We start from the raw sequence: 27,143 nt of genomic DNA on the forward strand, positions 1-27,143 counted from the left end.
TAAAATGAAAGCTGGCATCTAAGAGTCATGAGTAATTAAGGATACCAATCTGCATAGCAGTGGGAGCATCTTTAGCAATGCTCGGTCATCCAGAGGGACAGCAGATTGCTGTGAGTCCTGGCTGGGGACTCATCAGACAGTTGTGTGCAGAAGCCGGAGATGCAAGTAAGTTGAGCATGTGAAAGACAGGTGGGAAAATAAGTGAGATTCAGAATAGAGTGTATTGTAGTGGGGGAGAAAGCAGGCCCTGGGGTAGACTGGACAAGTAATTCAACCTCTCAAGCCTCAGTGTCCTTAGGTTTTCTTTGGGATAATAGTAATTGTCTGCCAGTCTCATGTACTGCAAGGATTAAATAATTTATATAAAATGTTTACCAGAGTTCCAGGCTATAGTAATCTCTCCATAAGTGTTATTGCTTAAGTTGAGGTATGGACCCAGTGCCAGTGAGTTGATGTATGGACCCAGGATCTGTAGATCCTCAGAGAAGGGGATGCTTGAGCTGTTACTGAAGGACAAATGCAGTCGGGTAGGTAAAAGGAGACAGGTATTCCCCACTTGTTCATCCTATAATTTATAATACAGGTGATACCAGCCTCTCCTACACACATTCCACAGGGGCTAAAGTCATAGTCTAGAAAAGTATAAATAGATCATTCAGTGATAAACTCTAAGCAATATGCAAAGTGAATAAAAACTAAAAATTAAATCCAAATTGCTGCTCTGAATTTAAATTTTAGGCTTTTTCTTTGCAAATGAAATACATACTTCTTAAAGCATTAGTGTATATGTAATTGCATCATAGCTGATGAACTCTCTCCTACCTGGACCAAAAGTGATTCAGCCTGTACTTTTGCAATGAGTGATGAAGAAACTTCCAGATGGAGAGGTTTAATTTGCGAGATTTTCCCTAGTCTATTCACATTGGCTTTAACTTCCATTTTAAATTACAGAGAGAATTCCCAAAATTTCAAAGAGCCCCAAGAGATCTGGTGAAACAGCTAATCTCTTTCTAGGAGCATGCTAACAAAAGCAATTTCTTACTGAGCTATATGCTGCCCAGTGGGACTGATAATGAATCTGCATTATGGTAACCTTTATAAGAAGGGAAGATAAGAAGACCTTTTGGGGAGGTGTATTTATTAGGTGGCGAATGTGTCTTTCCGCATGTGGATTCTTCTGTTTAGATCCACTATTCACTCAACTATGCCAAGAAAGACCTTCTGTCCTCCTGCTTTCAGCAACTCCTCTGAATTTATAGCATCCACTCTATTACATACCATGATGTCAGTAAACAGTCAACACCAATATGCTGCACAACTTTTTTAGTGTTCAATTTCTCTCATTTTGGAAAGGCATTAGATTTGCATAGCCGACTGCAGGCTTTATACTAATTTCCCTCTAAGATTTATAAAGAGCTCATACTTGTTAGCACAGATACTGTGTTTGTTTATAAACTGGAAAATGGGAGGGAAAGCTTGTACACTGTCAACCAAATATAAAGAAAAAGCATTTACTGGGAGTCTCCTACAGAGGGCAGCTTCACCTTATTGGAAACCCAACTGAAAGAGAAACTCAGTGGTTACTGAGAAATAACTAAATCTTAAAGTCAGAAAGCACTCCCTTGTTTTTGCTAACCAGCTTACTTCTCTATGATATCTTTGTTACCTTATCTTTAATGGAAAAGAATTGGCACCCACTGTATAATCATTCATAGATACAGGCCAGTAACACAACCTTATTATTATGTTCAGCTTGCCTGTGGGTGAGCTGGAGACAGCTGTTCATATTACCTAAGAGGCAACAGATCAATGAAAGGAAGGGAAGGACAAGTTTTGAACTGCCTTTTTGCAACAATGTCCTTTATACAACAGAGGGTATTTTTAAAGCATTGTATCAGAAAACAAAGGCTGATAATAAAGTGTTTATGAAACAAACTTTTGCTGTGTTGTTATGATTATTAAATGCTTTTTAGATTAAAATCACTTACATAGAAACAAAAAGTATTTAAGCTTTGGATACCAAAACTACTATGAGTTATAGGCTATAAATCTAAGGAAGTAATTGCTATTTTGAAAATTCTGAAAATAGGCATGTGTGCATGGGTGTTGTAAAGAAATTCTTTGAAACTGTTTTTGTGTGTCTAAATAACTATGAAAAGACATTTTATTGATCATATGGTAAAATAAGATTATCAAACTATAAAAATATAAGTATCTTTTCATAGAAAATATGATTTTTAAAACTGAACAGAGTAAGTACAGTTCATATTTAGAGAACTTTAAATGCAGCATTGTTTGTTGTTGATTTTGAATGTCTTATGCTTTATGATGGCTAATCAAATTAGCATACATAAATCCAGTATGTATAAACATCACTTTGTATACTTGCTTTTGATTGTTCCTGATTGGAAGCTTCTTTTGGATATTCAACAAGTAGTAGTCAGATTTATAAGGACATTCTGATTAAGAAAAGTTATTAAGAAACTGATGATGATTATTTCTAAATATTAAGATTAAAACCAACATTGAAGACAGGAGTTTCTTTCTTTATATTTGCATATAAAATGCTTTTGTTTAGTCACTGAATGCATCATCAAATACCTACTACATTTACAATGAAGTTTATCCATTATAATTATTAATTCTGTTTCTTCATATTCTGTGCTCAGAAGTAACTAAACTTCTAAATGCTACTCTTGGCATATACTGTTTGGGAACACTTTAGCTCTCCTTTAAGATAAACTTGAAATAGACCACAAATAAATGTAAATGAGCTTTAGCTATTAAAATTAGTTTGATCTTATGTCTTTTTTAATAATTTATGTGGTCCAAGTCCAGAGCTTTCTCTTGACATTAGGACAAAAATTCAGATTATTGTAAATTTTAATTTTTCTTTAGTAATAGTTATTAATTTATCAATCAAATCACTTAACATCAAAGTATAATGAAGAGTTGCCTGGAAAGTATGTCCTTAAATTTATGCACACACTGTTATCAATGTGTTTCAAAACCAGTTAGTTTCTGTCGGAAAAAAAGACCCACTTCTTATTCGACTGTGTTGGTAGTCTTGTTCTAGAAAATACCTAAAGTAAGGCCCTAATCACCTGCCTAGGCATTCCTGTCACATTGCTGACATTTCCTGGTGTTCCGTGGTTTCTCCCACTCTGAGGCATTCCAGAGCTCAAGGCACTTCTTTGAAGATATAAGGCCATTCAAGTCTTCTCAACTTTGCAGCTTCACTCTAAAGGGAGAGTAAATGAAAAAGCCGTGAAGTTCAGGCAATTTAAATGGGGCAGCAGGAGGGCATGGCATTGCTCTGTTGGGAATTGCTTGTGAGAGATCCTTGAATCATCTCTTGGAAAAGTAGAGTGACCTTTCTAAAATCAGGATTAAAAAAAAGGATAGGAGAAAGAGGCTGTCTAGTCCTCTGTGGAAAAGCAAACCAAGTCTGGTAAGATACTACAGAAAAGTAATGTATTTACAAGATCAACTGCTGGTTTAATGCCTGATTCTGCATAGCACTTCAACAGGCAACTTCCACTGGTGGATGCTGCCACATTCTGGGGCTTTCCAGGTGGCTGAGTGGTAAAGAACCCGCCTGCCAGTACAGGAGACACGGGTTTGATCCCTGGGCTGCGATCGCCTGGAGAAGGAGATGGCATCCACTCCAGTATTCTTGCCTGGGAAATTCCATGGACAGAGGAACCTGGCAGGCTACAGTTTATGGGGTTGCAAAGTCAGACAGACACAAGTTAGCAACTGAGCAGGCATGCACGCTGCCATGTCTAACCTAAGGAAACCAGGGGTAGTCACAAAAACCAAGGAACCCCAGGGCTTTTGCAGTTTGACTAACTTTCTAATATCACATACTGGTTAAGTATTTCTCAAGATCCTAAAATCTTGTTCCTAAAACAAAGTATTTCTCCAATTCCTTTCTAGAAGTCTCCCTTCTAAATCATGAGGCACTGTAGCACATAAGCACATACATCTAAGCATCCACTGAGAAGACATTTCATGGCTCTGTAGACCTTACAGAAATGCGTTATACAGGGGGTAGAAATAGGTAGAGAAGCACTGGTCTAGATCCAAAGGTCAGTCTATTATTGTCTCAGTTCCCTTATACATGAAATGAAAAAATGTTTTTTCCTCTGCTTACATCAAAATAGTCTCCTTCAAGGATAGCTGGGGGAAAAAATAATGAGGATTTGAATCTTATACCTGTCATAAGCCTCAATTCCTGTGAGTATAAAGGGAAGCTCTCATATTTTGCTAATTGTCAGTTTCCTCTTTCACAACATCAGAGACGGGTACAATGGGCTGGGGGTGAGAGGCTGCCCTTACTGGGAATGCTCTGAGGTTGCCTCTGAGGGGGAAAAGCAGAGAACCAACTGTGATGGTTTCTGGAAGAGGAAACCATGATCATTGGAAGGGGAAATGATGTGATGAATTCTATAATCCAAGGATTTGCAGATTCCCCTAACACAAAATTTCAAGAATGTTATAGTCAAAAGATGCAACTGAGATAATAATATGAAATTCTGATCAGCATGAATATCTTTTTCTTCTTACATCCTCAGTGACCTATACAAAAAATAAATGAGTTTTGTTATGAATATTAAAGTGATGGCAGTGTTAAACCAAAACCATACAAATAATTGCTTATACTCTCTGCTTACTCACATTTGGGAAGCAGAGTTTCACACATGAACTTACTTTTTCTCATCATCTGTAGCAGCACTTCAGAGTATAAATAAAAAAGAAAATGTTGGTCAGTCGTGTCTCTTTGCGACCCCATGAACTGTATCCTGTCAGGTTCCTCTGTCCATGGGATATTCAAGGCAAGAATACTGGAGTGGGTTGCCATTCTCTTCTCCAGGAGATCTTCCTGACCCATACATCAAACCCAGGTCTTGTGCATTGCAGGCAGGCTCTTCATCATTGGAGCCAGCAGAGAAGCCCCCTTTAAAGTATATTTTCGTTTATATTTTCAGTCTTGATGCAGACTCCTCAATGACTCCTGAATGACTAAAAAAAGAAAATGTTCTTTATGGGGCTCAGATGCAAACCTTTGTTATAGGACTAAAATTATTTTTCCCAGCTCTTTGAAATCCAATTTATTAGCATTTCTAGATTTTTGCCTCAAGAACTTTTCTAACTTGATGGCATATTAGAACAGAAATGAGCATAACTAAATTTTGTTAGTGTTCAATATCCTGGTCTGAATCAAATGATATAGGATTTGGGGAATGAGCAGTTTATACAATTTGGGGACAAAAGAAATGAGTGGCATAATGTAGAAGCAGTTTTAATTACCCAGCTGACTTTTATTGAGCACCCAGCAAGGGCTAAGCGTTATATTCTCTATCTGAAAGGAATGGAAATGACTTGAGACCACCTGAAGAGAAACATATCAACAAGTGTAAAAGCCTAATACAATTGCCTTACCCAACGGAATGCACGGTGATAGTTATCTGCAAAGAATTCCTGGATGTGCTGAGTCCTGAGCAAGTCAATGAATTATAAATTCTGACTTATATAGGAAATGGTTGTTTTCCTAATTCCTTCTTTAAACACTCAAGTGGGGTTATGCTGGGCATGTGAATGAACTGAACTCTGGTTCAAAAACTAAAATGCCTTTATAACACACGGGGAAAGCTTGAGACCGAGGATGGCAGCGGGGCAACCCTCTCCCTCAATGTCCGTGCACTCAGAGTCTGTACTTTGATTATGTTACACCAGAATAAGGAGGCCTGTGAGGAACTCCCAGAAACCAGTTTTTATACAGCACCCTGCCAGTGTCCCATAGTCCTCTCCTGTAAACTGGTGGAGAGAGGGGTTGATATGGGATAACCAAGTCAAACAAAAAATTAATAATAACTCAGAATCTGCCATAGATATTATTAGCAGAGCATGTATTACTCTCTGTACTGGTAATTTTTTAACAGTTAATTTCTAAATTTTATTTAGTCTTTATTGAAGTATAAGAATATTTTATTTTACTTATAATTGAAGTTATTAAAACTCAACATTCAAAAAATGAACATCACGGCATCCGGTCCCATCACAACATGGCAAATAGATGGGGAAACAATGGAAATAGTGACAGACTTTATTTTCTAGGGTTCCAAAATCACTGCAGATGGTGACTGTAGCCATGAAACTAAAAGATGGTTGCTCCTTGGAAGAAAAGCTTTGACAAACCTAGACAGCATATTAAAAAGCGGAGACATTACTTTGTTGACAAAGGTCCATATAGTCAAAGCTATGGTTTTTCCAGTAGTCATGTATGGATGTGAGAGTTGGACCATAAAGAAGCTGAGCGCCGAAGAATTGATGCTTTTGAATCGTGGTGTTGAAAAAGACTCTTGAGAGTCCCTTGGACTTCAAGGAGATCAAACCGGTCAGTCCTAAAGGATATCAGTCCTGAATATTCATTGGAAGGACTGATGCTAAAGCTGAAACTCCAGTACTTTGGCCACCTGATGCGAAGAGCTGACTCATTTGAAAAGACCCTGATGCTGGGAAAGATTGAAGGCAGGAGGAGAAGGGGATGACAGAGAATGAGGTGGTTGGATGGCATCACCGACTCAATGGACATGAGTTTGAGCAAGCTCCAGGAGATGATGATGGACAGGGAGGCCTGGCGTGCTGCAGTCCTCGGGTTACAAATAACTGGACGTGACTGAACATCTAAGGTGAAAGAATGTTTTATTTTATTTATAATTGAAGTAGAGTTAATTTACAATATGTGTTAGTTTTAAGGGTACAACAAAGTGATTTGGTTATACATGCATGTATATATATATATACATTTTCCAGATTATTTTCCATTATAGGTTATTATAAGACATTGAGTGTAGTTTACTGTACTCTACAGAAAGCCCTTGTGGTTTACTATTTTATGCATGTAGTGTGTATATTTTAACCCCAGACTCCTAATTTATCTCTCCCCCTCCGTCACTTCCCACCTCCTGTGTTAACCATAACTTGTTTTTTGTGCTTCTGAGTTTATTTTGGTTTTGTAAATAAGTTCATTGGTATATTTTTCAGATGGCCAGGTACATTCTCAGAGCAGTTGTGTTCATCCTTTTCCATTCCGTTGTTCGAAAATGCACCTGTGTGTCAGGATTTAACCTTTGCTAAAGCATAGGGCTGAGACAGTCACAACAGAACACCCTTCCCCTTAAAACTAGGACTTCGGAGCCCTAAATTCTTTCCCTCCTCCCCAGTCTCACAGCCCTCAGGATTTTAAATGGTAATGACCAGTTCATTTGAGAAAATGGCATTTGAGTGCTTCCTTCACGAGCTCTTAAGGCGTATAAGGTGTCTCTTTCCCAGGGATGTGCACCTCCTTTTGTTTTCTGGCATTACTGGAACTGACCTGGCACGGATCACTGAGTGAGCAGGCAATCTTAAACACTTCTCATATAAATTACTGGTTCCTTTCCAAGTGCAATTGCTCACAGGGTAATATACCATTTTACAACTTTGATAGCAAAGTCTTTTCGTTCTACTGGGATCCACACACCCCCAGGAAATGAACAGACAAAAAGACTGATGGACATGTGAACCTCAGAAATGTACGGTCCGGTTCAGCCTTGAGTAGGTACATCGTGGGCATTTTGGGATCTTTCAATTCCATTCCCCACCTCGACTCTTCTCAAATCCTCTTTTCTTGCTTTAAAAGCCATCAACAGAAACAAAATTATCGAAATGACACATCTACATAAACACTATAAAAGGCAAGGCAGTAACAAATATGGATGTCCACTCAGTCCTATTTTTCAGAATTTTCCAGAAAAGAAGATAATGCTCACATCTTATGCTCTACCATTTTTAGGTAGAAATGACTCATCACACTTCTACGTAAAGGAGGCTTGCCATTAATTGAGCTCTTCAGGATTCACTGGTTGCTAATGATGGCCACATTTTCTAAACCAATGTCTTTTTCCCTGTGAACTCTTAACAACAAGGTGTGTTTTTACTGACAGTTGACTCGGATCAGAGCTCGCAGGATTGTATTTCAGGTTGTGGCTCTGTAAAACCCTGTAACTTTCTTTGAAGTTAAACAGTGTCAATCTGTTTCCATGTCTGAATAACTCTTAGAAGAGCCTGCCTGACCCAAGTCAACTCACTGAAACATACTATTTCCCCATAATTGATGTTCCAAGTGAATGTCCTTTCATAACAAAATGTGCTGGGAAACAAAACAGCTTTGCATCCGGCACAAGTTGCATCATAATTAAATTTTATTTTATCCCATCGAGGCATGCTAAATGTTGAGCAAAATATAATTTTAAGTAATTTGTTTGTATTCTTATCTGTAGGAGTTGGAAATTAACAGCGTTGCTAGTTTGCGTTTACTGTTAGGCCTGGAGAGCAGAGAGATTGCTTTGCAAACATTACAGTTATTATGTCTGCAGTTGGTACTCTTTGTATAAATTATTGATCAGCCAGCTTATTTTTCTTTCTGCTTAATGGATATTATAGCATAGCCGTTTACAACGCTATAGTTAAGGTTGTGTCAGCACTTCCATTATAATAAACCCTCTGTTACAGGGGGTTTATAACTTGTTGTAAAAATTTGCTCTGGGCTGAAACTTGACATACAAGATCTTGAGCTGGAAGGTGGCAATTGTTATTCTTTCAACTTAAAAAAAAACTCTTTGTTCTGAAGGGCAATAAATAAATAAACAGTTTATTCTTTTTTAACAATCCTTGAAATTTCTGACTTCAAATAGAACAATTTTTATAGGCTATTTGCTGGACAATGACCTCTTCTTTTATTTAATAAAGCAAAGAGAAAGAAAAAAGACCAAGATAATAAGTACAAACAACCTCAGAAAAGAGACAGTGAATCAGTATAAACTTTTATAATCAAGTTTAATACATTTCTCCTAACATTGCAAATTATACTATAATTTATGTTTTAAATTAAACATGCATTTACACTACATGACTTCTTTCCACCTCCATTCCCAACTATGTACAACTATTGTCCAACTATGTCAAGCGAGTCCCAATACTGAACTTCTTTAGAGAAAAATGACTTTTTGGCTTTTTAAAGAGAAAGGAGTATGACAATTAGAAAATATCATATATGAAAAGGTGCAATTGAAGGTCCAATGTTTCTTAGAAAACTAGGGATTTAAATATCTGCCTGACTTTTTGACCTTCAATACAGTCTGCCATCCTTATCATGGCCTGATTTAAGAGATGAAGGGAATTAATCTCAATTTATACTATTTTTGTTGTGGCTTCCTTTTACAATCCAACTCTAAAATGATTTCACTTTATTATTATTATTATCAAATATTTGCCTGTACAACTGTTAATACAAATCCACAGACCACAGATGGAATTAGACGCTTAGTGCTGGAAGTAGTGATGGGTGAGTATAACTAAATATTATGCAGAGTTGAGTATTTGTCACAGGAATGATGCAGTGTGGAATAAGGAAAACCAGTCCACGGTGATTTTCTTCTTTGTAACTGTTCTCCTCCTTGCTCCTCTAACTATTCTCCTTTTCTCCCTCGACTTGAGTTTAGAGATTTCTTACAATATGCTCCATAATCAGCAAAGTATTTTTGGCCACATGTTCCCTTCATTCTGAACCAGGAGAAAAGGGGGTGAGGATAGAAGATTGAGGGAGGAAACAGTGATGTCAAATTGTGCCATTTGGTTCTGACATCTAGGTAAATGTGAATATGACTGTGTAATTACTTAATGTATTCAGTAAGCATACATATGGTCCATGCATTTCCATGCTGAAAAACAAGTCTGAATTATTTATAATCATTTTAACCACTTCTTTATTAAGAATGGAAGTTTGTAATACAAAGTTTGAGCGCTTCAAGTTATAGCGTGTTCAGCTTCCCACCTTCTGTCCTTTAGGTAATTTATCACCAAGCTCTCTGCATCTGATTAGAGAATGTATCCTTGAGATAAAAGCCTTATTCCTTGTTTGAAGAAAGGCAGGAACTGGAAAAGAGGGAGATTGTAGAAGTGAGACTCTAAATCAGAAGTTGGAACCCCAAGTGGGGAGAGCAGAGACAGGAAGCGTAATAGTAGAGGTCTTTGCTTAAGGTAGTCAGGGTTGATCTGCTGAGCTGATGGTGAGGCCCTGTGACTGAGTTAAAAAGGCTTGAGAGAGTTACTTGGCATAATTTCTCCATCTTCAATGATTTACTACTGAAGGGCAAACATCAATTTTGGACTCTCTCCTGAGAAACGTTTAACAAAGTCAGTCAAATACTGGTACCCTGTTATCTTTCTAGATTTGCCAAACTTGGAGAGCTGTTTTATAAACCTCTGCCTGAAGTTTGTATTTTTTTTTTTTTCCTATTGAGGAACAGGTCCATTAGTACATATGCAGATGTAAAAATGATCTTCCTCTTTACTTCTCCGTTGTGCTATATCTTAGAATTGTTCAGAAGTGCACCCTATTGTTAAAGCTATTTGTGCCGGGTGTGCTAATGCACTCTTTGATTGAGTGAATTAGCAGTCATAACAATCTGGCAGTCTGGCCATAGAAGTGTGCTCAAATTGATTTGTGTTATGGCTGGACTGGAAAATCTAGTGTTAGTTGTTTTTTGCCCTGGGGCATTGTTTGTACCAAACTCCACTTTTCATTTAATTTTCCAATACATTTTGAAAGATTGAAATGCTTGTGATCAACATTTGATCCACTTGCATTATTTAAAAAAAAATTCTGAAAGTAATTTCAGATTCCAAAAAACCTTGCTTTCAATTAGAGTAAACATAATTAGAGTGACGTCGTGCTCGGAATGGTAAGTCTCCCTTTGAATCTATTAAGCATGTTATCTCCTTGTCCTGTCACTGAAAGGAATTCAGTATCTATCTGAAATATACATCTGTATTTTTCTGTGCATGCTTCTAATTGAACTTGGGGGAAAAAATAAAAGAATAAAATTGCGGGCAGCCTTTTCTTGTCCCCCTTCCTGCATATTCCTAAATTGTTTCTGTTTCATTTAGTGATGTGTAAAAAGAGAATACTTAAAGCTTTCAGGGAATTTTGAGATGTTCAAGAAACATTCACATATGTATTGCCTTTAAGAGTTACTCGATCATTTTAGTATTTTTATATTCTATGAAATCCCCATTTTCAGTCTTAACTGTATCAATTGCTATATTGAAGCCCTAAAGATTTAAAGACATGACTTATCCTGGCTTTGTCAATATTTGTATCTATCTTACAATCTTCTACTTTGCAGTCATTTACCAGAATTATAATGCAGCATGAATAAACCTTAAAAATGACTATTGATTACGAGAAAGCTTTGTGAAATCATTTAGTCAGTTTCCCCACTTGAGAAATCAGTGAATAAAATAGGTCAATAGATAAAGATGGAATGGATGTAATATAGTGCTCTGCCTCTCTGGGTTATAAAAAGGGTCAAAAATGAATCCCCATAGAAATCCTGTTTTTATACTTAGAAAATAAAACGATACTCACCAAATCCCAACTCTAAGTTCACCTTTATACAGATTTATTCTTCGTTTTTAAACCACAGGTTTGAAAGTACATCTTTATGTTTCCCTGTTTCAACAGAAGCATTTCCTTGTCACTGTCCCTTTTAACCAAATAGGATGCCCTCATCTTCAGGCTAAAGTGCCTGTTGTCACCCAGGTATTCACCGGGACTTTTGCTGCAACAGCTACTCTGTATTTCCTCACTGTCTCCTGCAACCTTACAGCTCTTCTCAAAACTGCATTTCCTACTGCAGTGGACTCTGTCTTCCATGCCGATTTTTGTTAAGTAATAGATGGTGAGCCCTGAGACCACTCTCTCTATTAGTTTCCATTCACAGGGATATCGTCGGGGCCACGGAAGGAGGGGGAAGGGGAAGGGAGGGGCCAGGAGCGGGCAGAGGGAGGGAAGAAAATACCTTCCCTGAACTGGTACAAGCTCAGCTTCAAACGATATCCTAGGAAAGAAATTAAAGACTTCTTAATTAGTGCAGCAATTAAGCTTTCTTGGTAGCATTTTAATCAGCACAGGCCCTATCAAAGGACAAACAGAACGATTTGCAGGTCTTTGAATTTTAAACAGTCTTATTGATTTCAGCACAATACGTCTTCACAACACACAGGGAGAATTTTCTAATATCAGTTACAGTACTTTGAGTTTTGCTTATGCAAATCGAGTGAAGGTTGGAGAGGAGGAGATGGAAGGAGAGGACCTGAACCAACCAGACATGGAAAACAATAAACAAACAAGACAAAAGCTTTGAAAACCTAAAGATGTGATAAGAAGAGTGGGAATTTGAAATCTGGGCAGTTGATTTATCTGCTGTTATGAAATACCCTTTGCCTTAATCATCGGTAATATTTCTCAAAAAAAAAAAAAAAAACCAGGAAAGGAAAAAATTTGAATTTTTCAAGGGTTTTCTTTCCTGAATATTTTAATTTGCGTGATGTGCCTTTTCTAATCCTATTGTTTGATCAAAGGGGTAAGTGGTAGCTCCTAAAAACCAAAACCAAAACCAAAAACAGTTCAGAGTCCTGAGATGGGGGTGAGGGGGAGGAAGCTCCCGCTCAGGTCTGGGCCAGCTACCCAAGCCTTGCCTCTGAATGGAGCACGTGCTGGGAGACACAGGTTTTCCTGCAGAAAATTTGGACTTTGTTTTGATGTTGGGTGGGATTATGGCATGGTCAGCTATCACGACTCCCTGTCCATGGCTTCTGAGAGTGGCAGGTATTGAGTGAGTGACAGTTTAACAAAATGTGAGAAATGAGAATACTTAGAGCAGATTTGGGGCAGTTAATTTCAATTTTTTCCATTTGCAGGACTAGAATTTAAAATGAAGGAACTAGCATTTCAAAAACTAAAGCAAGTTTATGTAAGTTGTGCATGCAATTCCAAAATAAAATTACTTTCTGAGGACTTAATATCTTCTTCCTCACCTCTACTCATTAACATAGTCATTTGGAATTTTTTTTAAAAAGTATTGTTGTCCAAAACAGGCATAAACACTTAAAGAAGTGTTCTGATTTACGTGATGTATGTCCAGTCCCTACTTTTAACTGAAGTCAGATAAGAAGAGTGAAAATTGATATAAATTACTTCTGAATATATCAAACTACATTGGCTAACTAGGCAAAACAACTGTATACACTTTAGCTATCTTATAGAAGTTAATCTACTTTTTAGCAACAATCACTTTTCTGAATTCTTATGACCCAGGAAAGCCTCCTGATATAACTGCTTTATCCCCAAAAGTTTAGTATAAACTTAGACAAATTAGTGAATAGTGCCCTATTTCTCTGTAAATATTTCCTACACCTTTTGACAGTAGACTTCAAAAAGGTTAAAGAAATAAAAGATAAAAAGAAATGTGATAATAATTTCAATACTAAACTGTGAATCCGATGCTAATAGTTTATTTTTGAAATCTGTCAAATGCTAAAGCATTGTTTCTATCTTGTGAAGTTAATGAACATGTGCAGACAGGTTTAAAGCCTAATTATTTAAGATTCCTAGTGATATAAACAGAACAGACTTGACTTGTGCTCAAATCATAGACTGGTCAAAATTTTTGAATAAATATTACTTCCATGCAACAAGTTAGAAAAGGGAAGAAAAGCAAAGAGGAAGGCAAAGAGGAAGAGGGTGACCCTAAACTCAGCCCAATGTTTTTAAGCATAGCTACCCTTTCTGCCTTTACAAGTCAACTAGTGAGATTTGTTTTTGTTCATTATTTACAAAACATATTTCTGCAAATTGAGAAGGACTCTCCCAAAATACAATGATAGTCTTCAAGTATATATAGTATATATATAGTATAATATAGTATATGTGTACATATATATGTATAAGTACACACATATATATATTTATTCAAATAACACATTAGCAGCTAGCCTTAGGTTTTAAAGGAGGAGAAGATGGTTGGCGTCTATGCAAGACAGGTTAATTACTTATAGAGTTTTAGGTAAGAAAAAGTAGTGCATTCTCCCCCCTCTCCCACTTTCTAAATCTTCAGGGGTGCCTGATCTCTTCAATTCTCTTTATATGATTGGCATTTCTGACCTTTGGGGCAAAAGTGAAGTTATCCTGAACCATCCACATTTCTGTAGCAAGCATTTGTTTCTTTCCAAAATCTATTAGGATATAAAAGAATTGAATACAGAGCATTCCATGATTCTTAAGCTATTTCAGACTGACTTTTCCCCCACAACTTGAAAACTCTCCGGGAATTTTCGCTATCTTTAAACAAATAGTTGAGTCGACAGATAAAATAATCAGATACAGAAAACATACGCTTTGCTTCATATGGATTTTCCTCAAAGTAATTTCTTAATAATCATGAAGTCAAGGGATGTGTTTTCATTTATATCTCTTGCCAAAAAAAAAAAAAAAAACAAGCCAAGATACATCCTAAATCCCTTGAAGGAGAGCTCGGAGCGCTCTGGCTCCTCTTTAAGTTGGCAGGCGATTGCTTAGAAGGTTTTGGAAAAAATTACGAGTCTTCGCGGACGAAATGGAATATTAAGACATGCAATCTAACGGTAGAAGAAAAGTAGATGCTCTCTCTTTCCGATCGCCACTTCTGGGTCTCGGCTTTTCCTCGCGGTCCCTCCTATAGTTTCTTTCCTAGTACTCCCCCCCCCCCCCCCACCCCCCGCTCTCTCGCTTTCCTCGGGTCTCGCGCTTTCGGAGTCTCGGCTCCGAGTTCCTGGTTGGATAATTTGGGTTAATACTAGTGAGTGAGGTTTTTGCGGCTTCAAAGGGTATTTCAAGTTTCCGGAGCTCCTCCCCTCTGCACCGTGTGACAATAACAAGTCGTCCAGCCGGCAGCCTGCACTTTTCAGCTCATTTTCTCTCTGTCATTCCCCTCTCAATCTTTGATCAATGTACTTGCCAGGGAGAACCCAAGTCCTTCAAACCTCCTCCTTTTCACCTTCATCCTTAACTTGGTGCTAGAGAGCGGGACCCACACAACCACAGCCGACCCTGCCCGCCCCTACCCGCCCCCCCCCCCCAACCCCCGATCCCAGCCCCCGGAGAGGACTCACATTTCTACTTGCGGGACACTTTTGTGCGTTTCTCTCCAGAGCGCCTCTCGCGCTCGCCCCTCTGGCGCTCGCTCGCGCTCGCCCTCACCTCCTTTCCCCGCTTCTGCCCCTTTCTCTGCTCTTCTGTCCCGGAGTTGTGGCGCTCCTGGCCCCCTAGCTCCTTCTCCCTCCCCCCTTTCTCCCTCCCTCGCCCCCCCCGGGGGTGTGTGTGTGGCAACTTTTCCCCTGGCTTCTCCTCCTTCTGTTTCCCCCTTCTATGTGGCCATGGCAGTGCCGGCGGCTTTGATCCCTCCGACCCAGCTGGTCCCCCCTCAAGCCCCGATCTCTACGTCTGCTTCCTCCTCCGGTACCACCACCTCCACGTCCTCCGCGACCTCGTCTCCGGCTCCGTCCATCGGGCCCCCGGCGTCCTCGGGGCCAACTCTGTTCCGGCCGGAGCCCATCGCTTCGGCGGCGGCGGCGGCGGCGGCGGCGGGCACAGTCACCTCCACCGGCGGCGGCGGCGGCGGCGGCGCGGGCAGCGGAGGCGGCGGCGGCGGCGGCAGCGGCAGCGCGGGCAACGGAGGCGGCGGCGGCGGCGGCTGCAACCCCAGCCTGGCGACCGCGGGCGGCGGCGGCGGCGGCAGCATCAGCGCCGGCGGCGGCGTCGGCGCCTCCAGCACCCCCATCAACGCGAGCACCGGCGGCGGCGGCGGCGGCGGCAGCAGCAGCAGTAGCAGCAGTAGCAGTAGCAGCAGTAGCAGCAGCTGCGGCCCCCTCCCCGGCAAACCCGTGTACTCGACCCCGTCCCCAGTGGAAAACACCCCCCAGAATAATGAGTGCAAAATGGTGGATCTGAGGGGGGCCAAAGTGGCTTCCTTCACGGTGGAGGGCTGCGAGCTGATCTGCCTGCCCCAGGCTTTCGACCTGTTCCTGAAGCACTTGGTGGGGGGCTTGCACACGGTCTACACCAAGCTGAAGCGGCTGGAGATCACGCCGGTGGTGTGCAATGTGGAGCAGGTTCGCATCCTGAGGGGACTGGGCGCCATCCAGCCCGGAGTGAACCGCTGCAAACTCATCTCCAGAAAAGACTTCGAGACCCTCTACAATGACTGCACCAACGCCAGGTAAAGAGCCAGGGGGACGGTGGGGGTGGGGAGGGAGTCTCCGCCGCCTGTGGGCCCTGCCCAACCGGCCCTCTCGCCCTTCCCTCGCTCTCTGCCTGGCGCCGTTCTCTCCGCGCGCCCCGGGCGAGCGCGGCCCTCTGCTCCCTTTCCTCCGGGCTCGCCGGCCGCTCCCGACCTCTCTGAGAAGTTGGCACCTCACCCTGCCCGGATCGCGCTCTTCCGGCCGGGTCCGCCCCTTGCTCGCCCGGACGTTGGGGCTCGACAGATGTGGCTGGCGGGAACCCCAAGTCTCGGGGCGGACGGGGCGGGTAGGAGGCGGACGGTGCCATTCCAGGGGCCACAGCGCCCTTCCTAGGCTGCGCGGACGTCTGGGGACCCCTCTCAGCGCTGCTGTGTGTGCGCGCTCCCTCGGACCCGGGTTCCACCGCGAGGCGCCGGGCACCGGCCCGGCTGCTCGGAGACGAGGGGCTAGATCCTGGGGGCGGAGGGAGGTCGTAACCCTGCCCCGCGGGGTTCGTGGAGCGGAAAGACGCGCTAGGGGTGAGCGCCCCGCGAGGTAGCCTAGGAAGTGGGTCACTTGGAGGTCGGGAGCGGGACGGTCCCAGAGGCCGAGAGGCCAGAGTAATCCCGGGGGACCCACATTGAGTTCAGCCCTGAAGCCCCGAGGGCAAGCCTGCGGAGGGGAGGGGAGGGGTCTGTGTGTGCACGCATCTGTGCGTGTGTCCGCGCGCGCGCGCGCGAGCGTGTGTGTGCAAAGAAGATAAAGGGGTACGTTTGCCTGGGGCAGGCGCGAGGGGACCGGCAATGTTCCTGCCGTTGGGGGTGGTGACCGGGTACCTGGGACTCCTGGAGGCTGAACTGGAGACATGGGGAGGGAAGACAGCAGTTTGCTGCCTCGCTCTCTCTCTCTCCAAACTGTTCTCTCCTTTCTTTCTTTTTTTTTTTTTAAGGTTAGTAGCTCACGCAATGAGCAGGTGCAGGTTTCGCACTGGGATGCTCTGTGGACCTGAATACCGGTGCTGTGGCTCCCCCAGTCCCGCAAAGCGCGCGAACCCTGGAGGCCACGGGACCCTGAGCCCGGCCGGACCAGTTTTATGCTAATGAACGCTCACTTAGGGGAGGATCTACCGAGAGGGGGCGGGAGTGGGGTAACTTGTCAGTTTCGGGGTAGAAGTGATCTTTTCCACCCACTCTCACTGTACGGTCTTGTCCCCACCGTTGGCTGCAGAGGGAGAAGTTCAGAGAAGCCGAGTAAAAGCAAGCAGGGAAAGTTGGAGTCTCGAAGTGAGCGCGTGGGAACTGCGCGCAAAATTTGTGCGGAAACTTCGGTACCCTCCAAATAAGTTTAAAGATTGGGAGGAGGAACAGAGTTTTACCTCTTTTTATGTGTGCCCCTAGTATAGCTAAGGAAACTGAGGCGGGAAGGAGAGAGGCGCAGGACTAGACCAGAAGGAAATCGGGGTAGAAAAGCCCCTAGCTATTTCTTCCTTGGAGAAAGACTTCTGGCTAGTGCCCTGGAAACACTATAAGACGAGAAAGGCTCCAACTGCAATTCAGTAAATGTCCTACCCTGACCCATCCAGAAACTCTTTTCCGTGTTTACTTCTTTCTTTGTATGGGGGGCATGGGTGTTTATCTGGGTTTTGAACCTTCGTTTCTACTCTTTTTCGGTGAATGCTGAACACGCGCGTGTGTATGCGCGCGTGCCCAAGAATATGGACAGGTGGCAGTAAAGATTGAGGGTGAATCTTGATCACTAAACACCATTTACAGAGATAATCAGAGACCTTGGGTGTACAGAATATAAAATATTTGCCAAAAATCTACTGTTAAAGCTGTTTAAATCAGGGCAGAAAATTGTTACGGAGTTGTTATAAAAAATGCTGGTTGAAATCTGAAGCCAGTTCAGATAAGATTGTGATAAAATAGGATTGTGATAAAATACCTATCCAGTAAATTGGTGAAGCGCTCTTTTCCTTTTCAGTAACCAAACGACTTTGCTCTTGAGTCTTCTTTGTGTGTTTTTCACAGCACACACTGTACTAGATAATTAATGGCTATTTCAGATAACACACAAAATCGCTGGAGAAAACTGCTTCAAAGATTAGGAAGTTATAACCAATTTAAAACAGGTAGTGTTACACTTCTTACAATTATTTCCTTGATGCTTTTGTTTTTTCTAAAATTTCTGCTTAGGTTTTGGAATTGAAGTCCTCACCATATGGTTGGAGAATATTCTTAAAATTACTAGGAATGAATGTTAAAATATTAAGTTTTCCCCTGAGGTTAACAAAGGCTCTGGAGTTAAAACTTTTAGAACCAAGAAAAGTTAAATCCAGTAAAACTGTTTATCCCTTCAAAAATATCTTATCAGTACTCTAAAGTTTTAATACCTTACAATGAAATGTGTTATTCCAGAACTCCATTTGAGGTTAAATGTGGTAAGTTTGTTGATTTACTGTTACATTTTGATCTTTTTATCAACTACAGGACTTTCTCAAGCCTAAATAATACATAGATACTGAAAAAGGTGTGTAGTTGCAGATATATACCTAGGTTTCCCTAATTCTGCCATTGACTAAGAAGATAGAAAACTTATCACTGAACTCTCACCAAAATACAGTTTGCATTGTGATGCCTTACTTTTTAGTGATAGTTACAAGTGTTATTGCCTTGTTTCTTTACTTTGGAAGCAATAGCTAAAATATTTTTCATCTTGAATTTCCCAAACTAAAATTATCCTGTTGATTCAAGTCCAGTTTGTTCTCTTACTATTAAGATCCTTTTTCATTCATTCCAGTTTATTCCCTTACTATTAAGATCCTTTTTCATTCATCTATATATATTGATTTCTTTCATTCTTGTTTCTTTCTCCTCTGGCTACTTAAGAGACTATATAAAGGAATAATTTATGCAGAAGAAGAACAGTGCAAGAAGGCAAACTATATGAAATAATACACACATAGTGTGCAAGAAACATCAAATCTTAGCACTCTCAACTTTTTATAGAATATGTATCTAACTATGTCTTTTAATAGCATCTAGATACCAGGAAATCGGAGGAACCAAAGTTATGTTAAAGAAAGGTTCATAAACTTGCTCAAAGTGGCTCAGTAAGTTAGTAAAAAAAAAAAAAAAAAACTCGGAGTGCATTTAATTTGCTTGGGGCTATTGCATTAGTGTGCTATCTATGAACACTAGAATAAATGTTGAAGCCATCTGTCATTACCACAAGGAGATGAAACAGACTGTCACCTTGATAGTAAAGCTAAATAAAATAGGGGTTTCAAAACATGAAAGAAAATATAAGGAAATATATTTAAAAGTTGTCAAAGGACAAAGTCTGACCTTGATCAGCTTCCTCCAATTATTATTTTTAAACTAAACATTAGTTGCATGAACATGGCTGTTGCAACAGAGGTCACTTAATTAACTGGTAACCATTAAACAACAACAACAAAAGAAAAGTAATTATGGAGATGGTCAAGTCTCTGTTTATCTGAGTCAGTTGCTTGTTTGGAGATTTGGGTTAGGATTCAATTTTCTGTGAATTCAGGTAATGAAAAGTGACTTGGTTCTATTTTGTTATCGAAAATGAAGTTTTCTTTGAATATTGCCAGAAGATGATTTTGTCTCAGGATCTTCCAAACCAGCTTGTGATTTGGGTCCTACATAGACCTCGATTTGTGGAGTTTTTAACTTGAAAAGATTCCAGTTAGTTTTATCAGACATTTATTCACAGACAGTATTCTTTTGTCTTAAAAGTCAATACCATCTATGGAAAGCAAATTGAGAGAATTTATATGTCTTTTTTTGTTCAGTGGTAATATGTGAATGCGAATTTAGTATCAGAAGTATAAACTATTTTCTAATTCTTGGCTTCTTTTTGTCAGAAGTTTTTTTTAACAAAAAATGGCAATATTTATTTAACATTTCCTTCATTGCATGCTGTTCAGTGGCACGGAGTTATGCCTTTATGCCTCTGTGTAGAAAGTTTCAACACAATACAGACTCACTTCTCATAGATAATTATGATACTTGGCACAGAGAAATTAAAAAAAATACTTCAAATGAAAAGAGACTATGCTTTTGAAGTTTTTTGTATTACAGTCGATTAATGGCTCCTATAAAGCCTAATGTTTCGTTTTATAACATTTCAAAAAGAATATGGCATAATTAGAAGAATAAGACCTAAAATGTGAAAGTTTGCTTGGTCTTATCACTTATTTCTGAACGCTTTTTAAATATTAGTGAATTCCAGTTTAATGGCTAATACATAAATAAAATATAAGAGTATTCTAACCTTGGGTTTACCTTATTTAATCAAATTATATTGCAAAATACAAATTCTTGAGTTATTTAGATAATATCTTTCAAACCTGCTTTTTTTCTTCTTGGAGTTAGTCTCCAATAATATTATATTCATTATTGTAACAAAGTGCACATAGTTATGAAGATCATGCTTGTTTACTTTCTGAGTTCCACACTTAATACCGGGAGACACTTAATTTGATTTGTATATAGTATTTTATTTTGTGAAGCTTCAAGTATTATGTAAAATAAACTGCAAAATAGGCTGATTTTCAGAGCTTTCGTGCATAAAATTTTTGCATTTACTGTAAGACAGAATTTTTAAACTTCATTAGTCTAAAATCTGCTGCGTTTTTTTTTTTTTTTTTGCTTAATCTACCACATATCATGGAAATTGCGTATAAATTATTGAGACCAATATTAGCCACTCTCTTTTTGCCCTAGTACCTTCCCCAGCCTCCTGAGATGTGACACCCAATATTGATTAAAGTCTTGGCTGGTTTGAGCATAAATAACTCTTCTCTTTGGTGATTTACCATGTGTGATTCACTAGCATACGAAAACATAATACGCTTTATTGTTTCTCATTTGCTGTTTTGTTTTTGGAATGTAAGTAGCATTTGTAAATTAGCTTAATGTGCAACCAAGTAGTTGTTATTTTAAGAACAGTTTGTGCTTTGACTGTCAATTAGTACTATTTTATCTTTCCAAGTTATTTTACTAAATTGATTCACACACTTACCTCTGTTAATCACATAAAATAATCATTTAAATTGCATTGTGTTAGCAACATAGAACACATGTATTACAAAATACATAAAATGTGAAACTCTCACAGGTTGTAAAATGTCTCCCTTTGAATTTTTATCTGAGGAATTTAGTTTGAAATACGCCTTCTGAATAGGTACAGGTGAGTCTTTTAGATTTCACTAAACATTTTGATTTTAAGGTCTTCATTACTTGGTTCTTTAAAAAGTTCAACTTTGCCTGAATTGAATCTTTCCAGGATTTCATTTTCAGATTGCTCACCAGGGGGAGAAATCACATGACGTTATATACCTTTAAAATAAACAAGAATTGTGACAAACTTGATATTAACTGTTTGGATGCTTTAATATGTATTTAATATTAAGTTCTATCATTTTATGTTTGAATAGTTATGAGAATCGAATGACCTTAGCATGTGCCAGCGTGTGCCATTCTTTTAACTACTGAGTTACTGTACTGTGATTGGTCAGGCACACGTGTGTGTGTGTGTGTGTGTGTGTGTGTGTTTGTGTGTGTGACTGCTGCAGCTAAAAATTCTAGCTAAGAATACATTAAAATTACATTTGTATTTATATTTTCAGACTTAGAGACTACATTAAGGAGTCTCTTTTCCATTATATTTATATTCAATAATTTACTTCTTAATGAAGAAAACCTGAATTTTAAAAAACCCCACCAAGTGGGGCTTAGGTAAGTGGAATATCAAAGGCTCTGATCTGCATAAATCTCATATATCTCTGCATACCAGAGCCTCTGTGAGTCCACATTGTCCTCAAATTTCTTTACTTGCCTTCTCCTCAATTGGTCATAAGTATTTCCAATCAAAAATAATTTTTTGCTACATTAGCTGTCCTTTAAATAACTTAATTGCTGACATTTCCTTTTTAGAATATGTCACAGAATAGAAATGACTCAATTAGAATAGTGAAGTTAGGTTACCAAATTATTTCTTTGGAAAAGCAGAATACCAGGATAGTATATTTATAGTTGGTCTAGTAATTAGTTATTAAGTCTAGTAATTAGTTATTTTTGGATTAAATGGTGGATCATTTTACTTTGATGCACCTATTTACTTTGAGAAGGTTTCTGAGAATTTTTTGAGTGTGTCTATTACAGATACCTGTCTAACTTGAATGTACATATTTATTTTAATTATTAAGTACATATAACCATAAATAGAGACTAATGCTAATCACAATCTGATCCAAAATCAGAAACCTCAAGCCGGGTGGATTTTAAATTTCTTGTTTATTCTTATTTGGACTTATTTTATAAGATAAGAGGATTCCAAGTCACTCATTAAGAAAAATTTGCATGTAGGTTTTTCTAAATAGGGTATCCAAATGCTCAACGACTAAATTTTGTTAAAGGTGTGGCCCTATTGCTTTCTGATTCATATTAGTTTGGAGTTGATCCAGGATATCAAGCTGGGATTCTTTTACACATTTAAACATACGTGACTTGAGTGAAAGTTGTCAAAGACGTCTTACTAAACTGGAAAATTCACTATGTATTTAATTTGTCTTATATTTTTTGTTTAAAAATATATTCAAGTGTCTAAAACTCTGCAGCATGGCAACACACTGAATAGCCAGTTGCCTTAAAAAAAGTTTCAGAGAGTAATGGTTAAAAAAAAGGCTGTTTAACTGAAACATCTAAAACGTGTTGTTGTCGAAGATGAACACAATACCTAGAGTATATTGCATGTTTCTTGCAGGAAATAGAAATTATTGAACTATAATTTGATAATAATCATAATTTAACTATAAGTAGATTTATGCAGTGGATTTTGAAGGTAGTGTATGTTTGACAAAAAATTGGATATGCTTTTCAAGCATGATTTTCTCAAAGCAAATAGTGAAATGGACAGCAAATTAGATTGGTTACTTTTGGTTAGTAACATTGAAGAATTGAGAAATGTTTTCCTGTCCTTAGAATAAATTAACTGCGGGTTAAACGAAGTATTTAAAAGTCACAGTGTAACTTATCTTTGAATTTATATATGGTATCAAAACTTTCTAAATAATTAGATTACCTGTCCAGTCACAACAGAAAAAAGAAAGACCTTTCTTCAAGGACAAGGAAAATGTATCAGGAAAGAAAGAGTACTAGTTGACAGAGAATTATTATATATTATAGAAACACATAGAAGCATTTCTAGTAAAAACTTACTAATTCAGTTTAAAAAATCTGGTCATTTTTAAAGCAAAGGTAGTTAAAAATCTCAAGAATATGTTAATTAAGAAATATTTCGTTACTTTCACGCATCGAGTAGAGGAGTGTTTTGTTAAAATCTTAAGCTGATTGTTTTCTGAAATTGTATTAATAGCAACAGTAGGTGAGCTATTTTATTCATAGCCTTATTTTTTAAAAACATTTTGCTTAGGTTTAAACAAATCAGTGAAGGTGTAACTAGTCTTTGAACCCATCACAGCTCTGCTAAAATACTGATGTATTCTATAGTATTAATTACTATTTTATATTTAAAATATCTTTTTTTTTTTAGCTTAACTTTTTGGAAATGATATTTATGTCTTAAGTGAGGCAGTTTGTACTTTAATAGTGCCTCTGGATTTTAAGTGAATAACTTGGAGCATTTTTAATTGTAGTCTCACCAATCACACATTTTATACTAGGGTGGATGTTCTTGTGTGTGCAACAAGTGTAAAATTTTTATAAGTATTTTAGGAATCTTTGTGATGGATGTTTTTGTTTGTATTAAGTTCAACCCATTTGTGGTTTATGTGCTTATGCTTAAGTTATTATAATATCTTTGTTAGAAAAGCTTTTATGTATATGTATATGTGTATGTACATACACACACATGCACATAAAAGGCATATAGTGCATAGAGACAGAGGACAAATTATAAAAACAGCTTAATTTTGCTTTCTATAATTTATTTAATATAAGATGACACATGAAAAACCAATTTGACTTTAGTTGAATGACTACAGAAAACTGTATTTAAAATTAATTTAGGGTGAAAGATGCAGTTTATATTTAAATGTTTTAAGATATATTTTAATTATAAATACAGTATTTTATGGCGATTAAGATAGTGATTAAACACTTAGCTTGATTTTCCTAGACTTATATTTTATGATAACTAAGATATACTTTTAATTCTCTATGAAAAATATTTGTACTTGATAATTTTTTTTGTATGAAGTTGACATTAAACTATTAGGTACTAGAATCTGTACATTATTGAAGAACATTTAAAGTGCTTGATGTCATCGCACTATTTCTTTTATTGGTTTATTTCACTGCTGCTTGCACTTTAGAGCAAGCATATCCTTTAAAATCAGTGGATAAATGATAGGAAAACAATTTCATAATCTAAGAAAAAAAGATTGCTCTTCTTAAAGCTTTGCCATCAATGAGATGAGTTAGGAATGAGGTCAGTGGGTTAATCTGTAGGTCTACATAAGGAGATGTGTATTACCACTTCTTGCAGTAGACTGTAATTGTCTTTGAAAACACCTGGTAGAGGTCCAGTGAAATTGAAATCCATTACTTTCTCAATCATTCCATGGCATTTGTCAAGTCATTACGTCATTGAGAAAAGTGCAGGCATGCATGCATTTTTTTTTTTGCAAAGTAGAAAGGAGCTTATATTAATAAAACAGTGATTGCTTAAAAGACTACCTCATCTAAAGCTTAAAGAATTAAAAAAATAAAATAAAAACACTTGGACATAGTAACTGTAAAATGACATTTGGTAAGAAGTTCATCTTTGCGTTTAGTTATCTAAGTAAAAATATTTCACATTCCTTTTTGCATCATCTTATATGCATATATTTTTATAAGTTAGTAAAAATGGTTTCAGAATATTTTATGACTTGTGACCTCTGACACCTTTATTCATACCTTCTAAGAATGCTCTGACAAATGTATATTATAATCAAAGATGAATAATGTCTTCTTTTGACAGATTGTTTTTTTTTTTGTCTTCACACTATTGACAGTACATGCAGATTTTAACTTGTAGCCAGGAACAGTGCTTCTATGCTTCAAATTGCCAAAAGACCCCCAGGGATAGAAACTTGACCTGCTTTTATGAAACCATAGAATTACATTTATACAAGTTACCCCATGGGAAAGGAATGAACTGATCCCAATTCAAACCTTAATATTGGAGCCTTCTGGGTCAAATTTGATTTTTCTTTCTGTTAACACCTGTTTAGCTCCCAAATTTCGTAACTGTATATTTTTAGGAAATTTACAAAATACTATTCATGAATGACTTTTCACAGTTAAGACAAAGTGCCATCAAAATTTTGCAGCTGTTCAAGTTTTCACATGTGACTAAGATGCTCCTTTTTAAAGTAAAATATCTAACTTTTAAATATGCATCCTAGAGTAAAATGGTTACCTTGTATTTTTTATTAATTTTTTGTCACAGAAAAGTCAGTCCTAATAGGAGAAAAAACTTTTTTCCCAGGGAGTTATTCCCTGTGATTACATTTCAGAATACAGATTTTTATATGAACATATTTTTATTTTCTTAAACTCAAATTTTAAAAAGGTTGAAGTTCTTATTTTACTGTTAGTTGGATCACTTGAAAGTGTTTCCAGAAGGCTACTTTTGCCACTAGCAGTAACAAAGGAAGGAGATCATTGACAAATTGCATACGTAAAAGCCAGTTTTGTTTTAGTTATGTGGACTGGGCCTATGATGGAAAAGGAACGTTAATCATTTGCTTAATTTCTGGAATATCAAAATGCCATATCACATATATGCAAATGGATGACTAATATAGAATGGTAGGATTATAATATCTCTTTGCTTATAACTGGCAACATTAAATGACCACCATTAGATTTAGAACCTACTTCATCATGTGGAATGACTTGCTCTCAATCTTGTATATGTAGAAACATTTTATAAATGGTAAAGCAACACATATACATATATACCCTCCACTAACATATACGAAATGACCATTATAATGGTTAAATAATTCCATGATTGATTTTGAAATTGAGGTTAGCAAGTTCCTTCTAAAATAAAAATTAGAAAGAATTTCAAAGACTTTTCACTTTTTTTTCACTTAGCATTAATAAAATCATTTGGCTAATTAGTTACTTTATTAACAAGGACCAAACATAAAAATTCCTAATAAGAATGAGTATAACAATCAGTTCTTGGAGTTTGGAGGAAAAACAGAGATTTCCAGTGGAAGGTATTACTATCATAAGTTGTGATCATCAAGGAGAAAATATTTAGGGTTTTAAACATGTGTTGCTTATTATTTTTTATTGGTTGTCATGTGGTAAAAAATTAAGTTTCACTGTCAGCTACCATTTTTCTGCCTTGCCTTGACACACCATTTGAATGAAGCTGAAAATTAAGTCCATCATTTGGATGTTTCCTAAGATCACTCTGATGTCAAATTTCTAAAGGCAGCAAATATTTCTTTTCATTTCAAAGTTTGACCCAACTAGTTTCATGGGGATTTGACATGGCTGTTGCTCTGGGCATTCCCTGACTGAAAGGAACGAAAAGAGGTAGATCATGTAACTCGACCACATCTTACAAAGAACCTAGTTTAGGAAAGGCAACCTATTCTGACTTTTGTACTGGTGATAATGTGAAGTTTCTTTCTTTATCTTTCAGTGGCACTTTGCAGCCCTATTTCCAATAATGACTGATAGGGCACGGAGTGAACTGCAAAAAAGAAAAAGAAACAGCTTAAAAGATCTTGCTATAAAATGCATGAAAGGAGAGGTGGAACTTTTATATTTTAGGTAATTCTCTTTAAGTAGAGGGATCCTTGATGTAACATAGCATTTTACATCATACCTAATACAGGAAGTCTTTGGACTTTCATTCTCTTAAATATCTTTATCACCTAAATTGTCCTCATAATAAATCCTCTTTTTGTTTGGTAGGCACTCTAGTGAAATCTTTCA

At 38.1% G+C, this 27,143-nt stretch overlaps 1 protein-coding gene across 2 annotated transcripts in view; it reads left to right on the top strand.

Moving 5' to 3' along the window:
- The first annotated feature begins 13,669 nt into the window (after window positions 1-13,669).
- DACH1 (dachshund family transcription factor 1) overlaps window positions 13,670-27,143 on the top strand; it is a 449,007-nt gene continuing 435,533 nt past the window's right edge. The window contains exon 1 of one of the 2 annotated variants that reach the window (XM_043478035.1): window positions 13,670-16,145. In XM_043478035.1, the coding sequence (XP_043333970.1) occupies window positions 15,304-16,145 (842 nt within the window). In that variant the 5' untranslated portion in view covers window positions 13,670-15,303. The remainder of the gene's footprint in view (window positions 16,146-27,143) is intronic. The other variant, XM_043478037.1, reaches the window with a different exon arrangement.

The sequence above is a fragment of the Cervus canadensis genome, chromosome 9 (assembly GCF_019320065.1).
Source record: "Cervus canadensis isolate Bull #8, Minnesota chromosome 9, ASM1932006v1, whole genome shotgun sequence".
In the NCBI taxonomy this organism is placed as follows: Eukaryota; Metazoa; Chordata; class Mammalia; order Artiodactyla; family Cervidae; genus Cervus; species Cervus canadensis.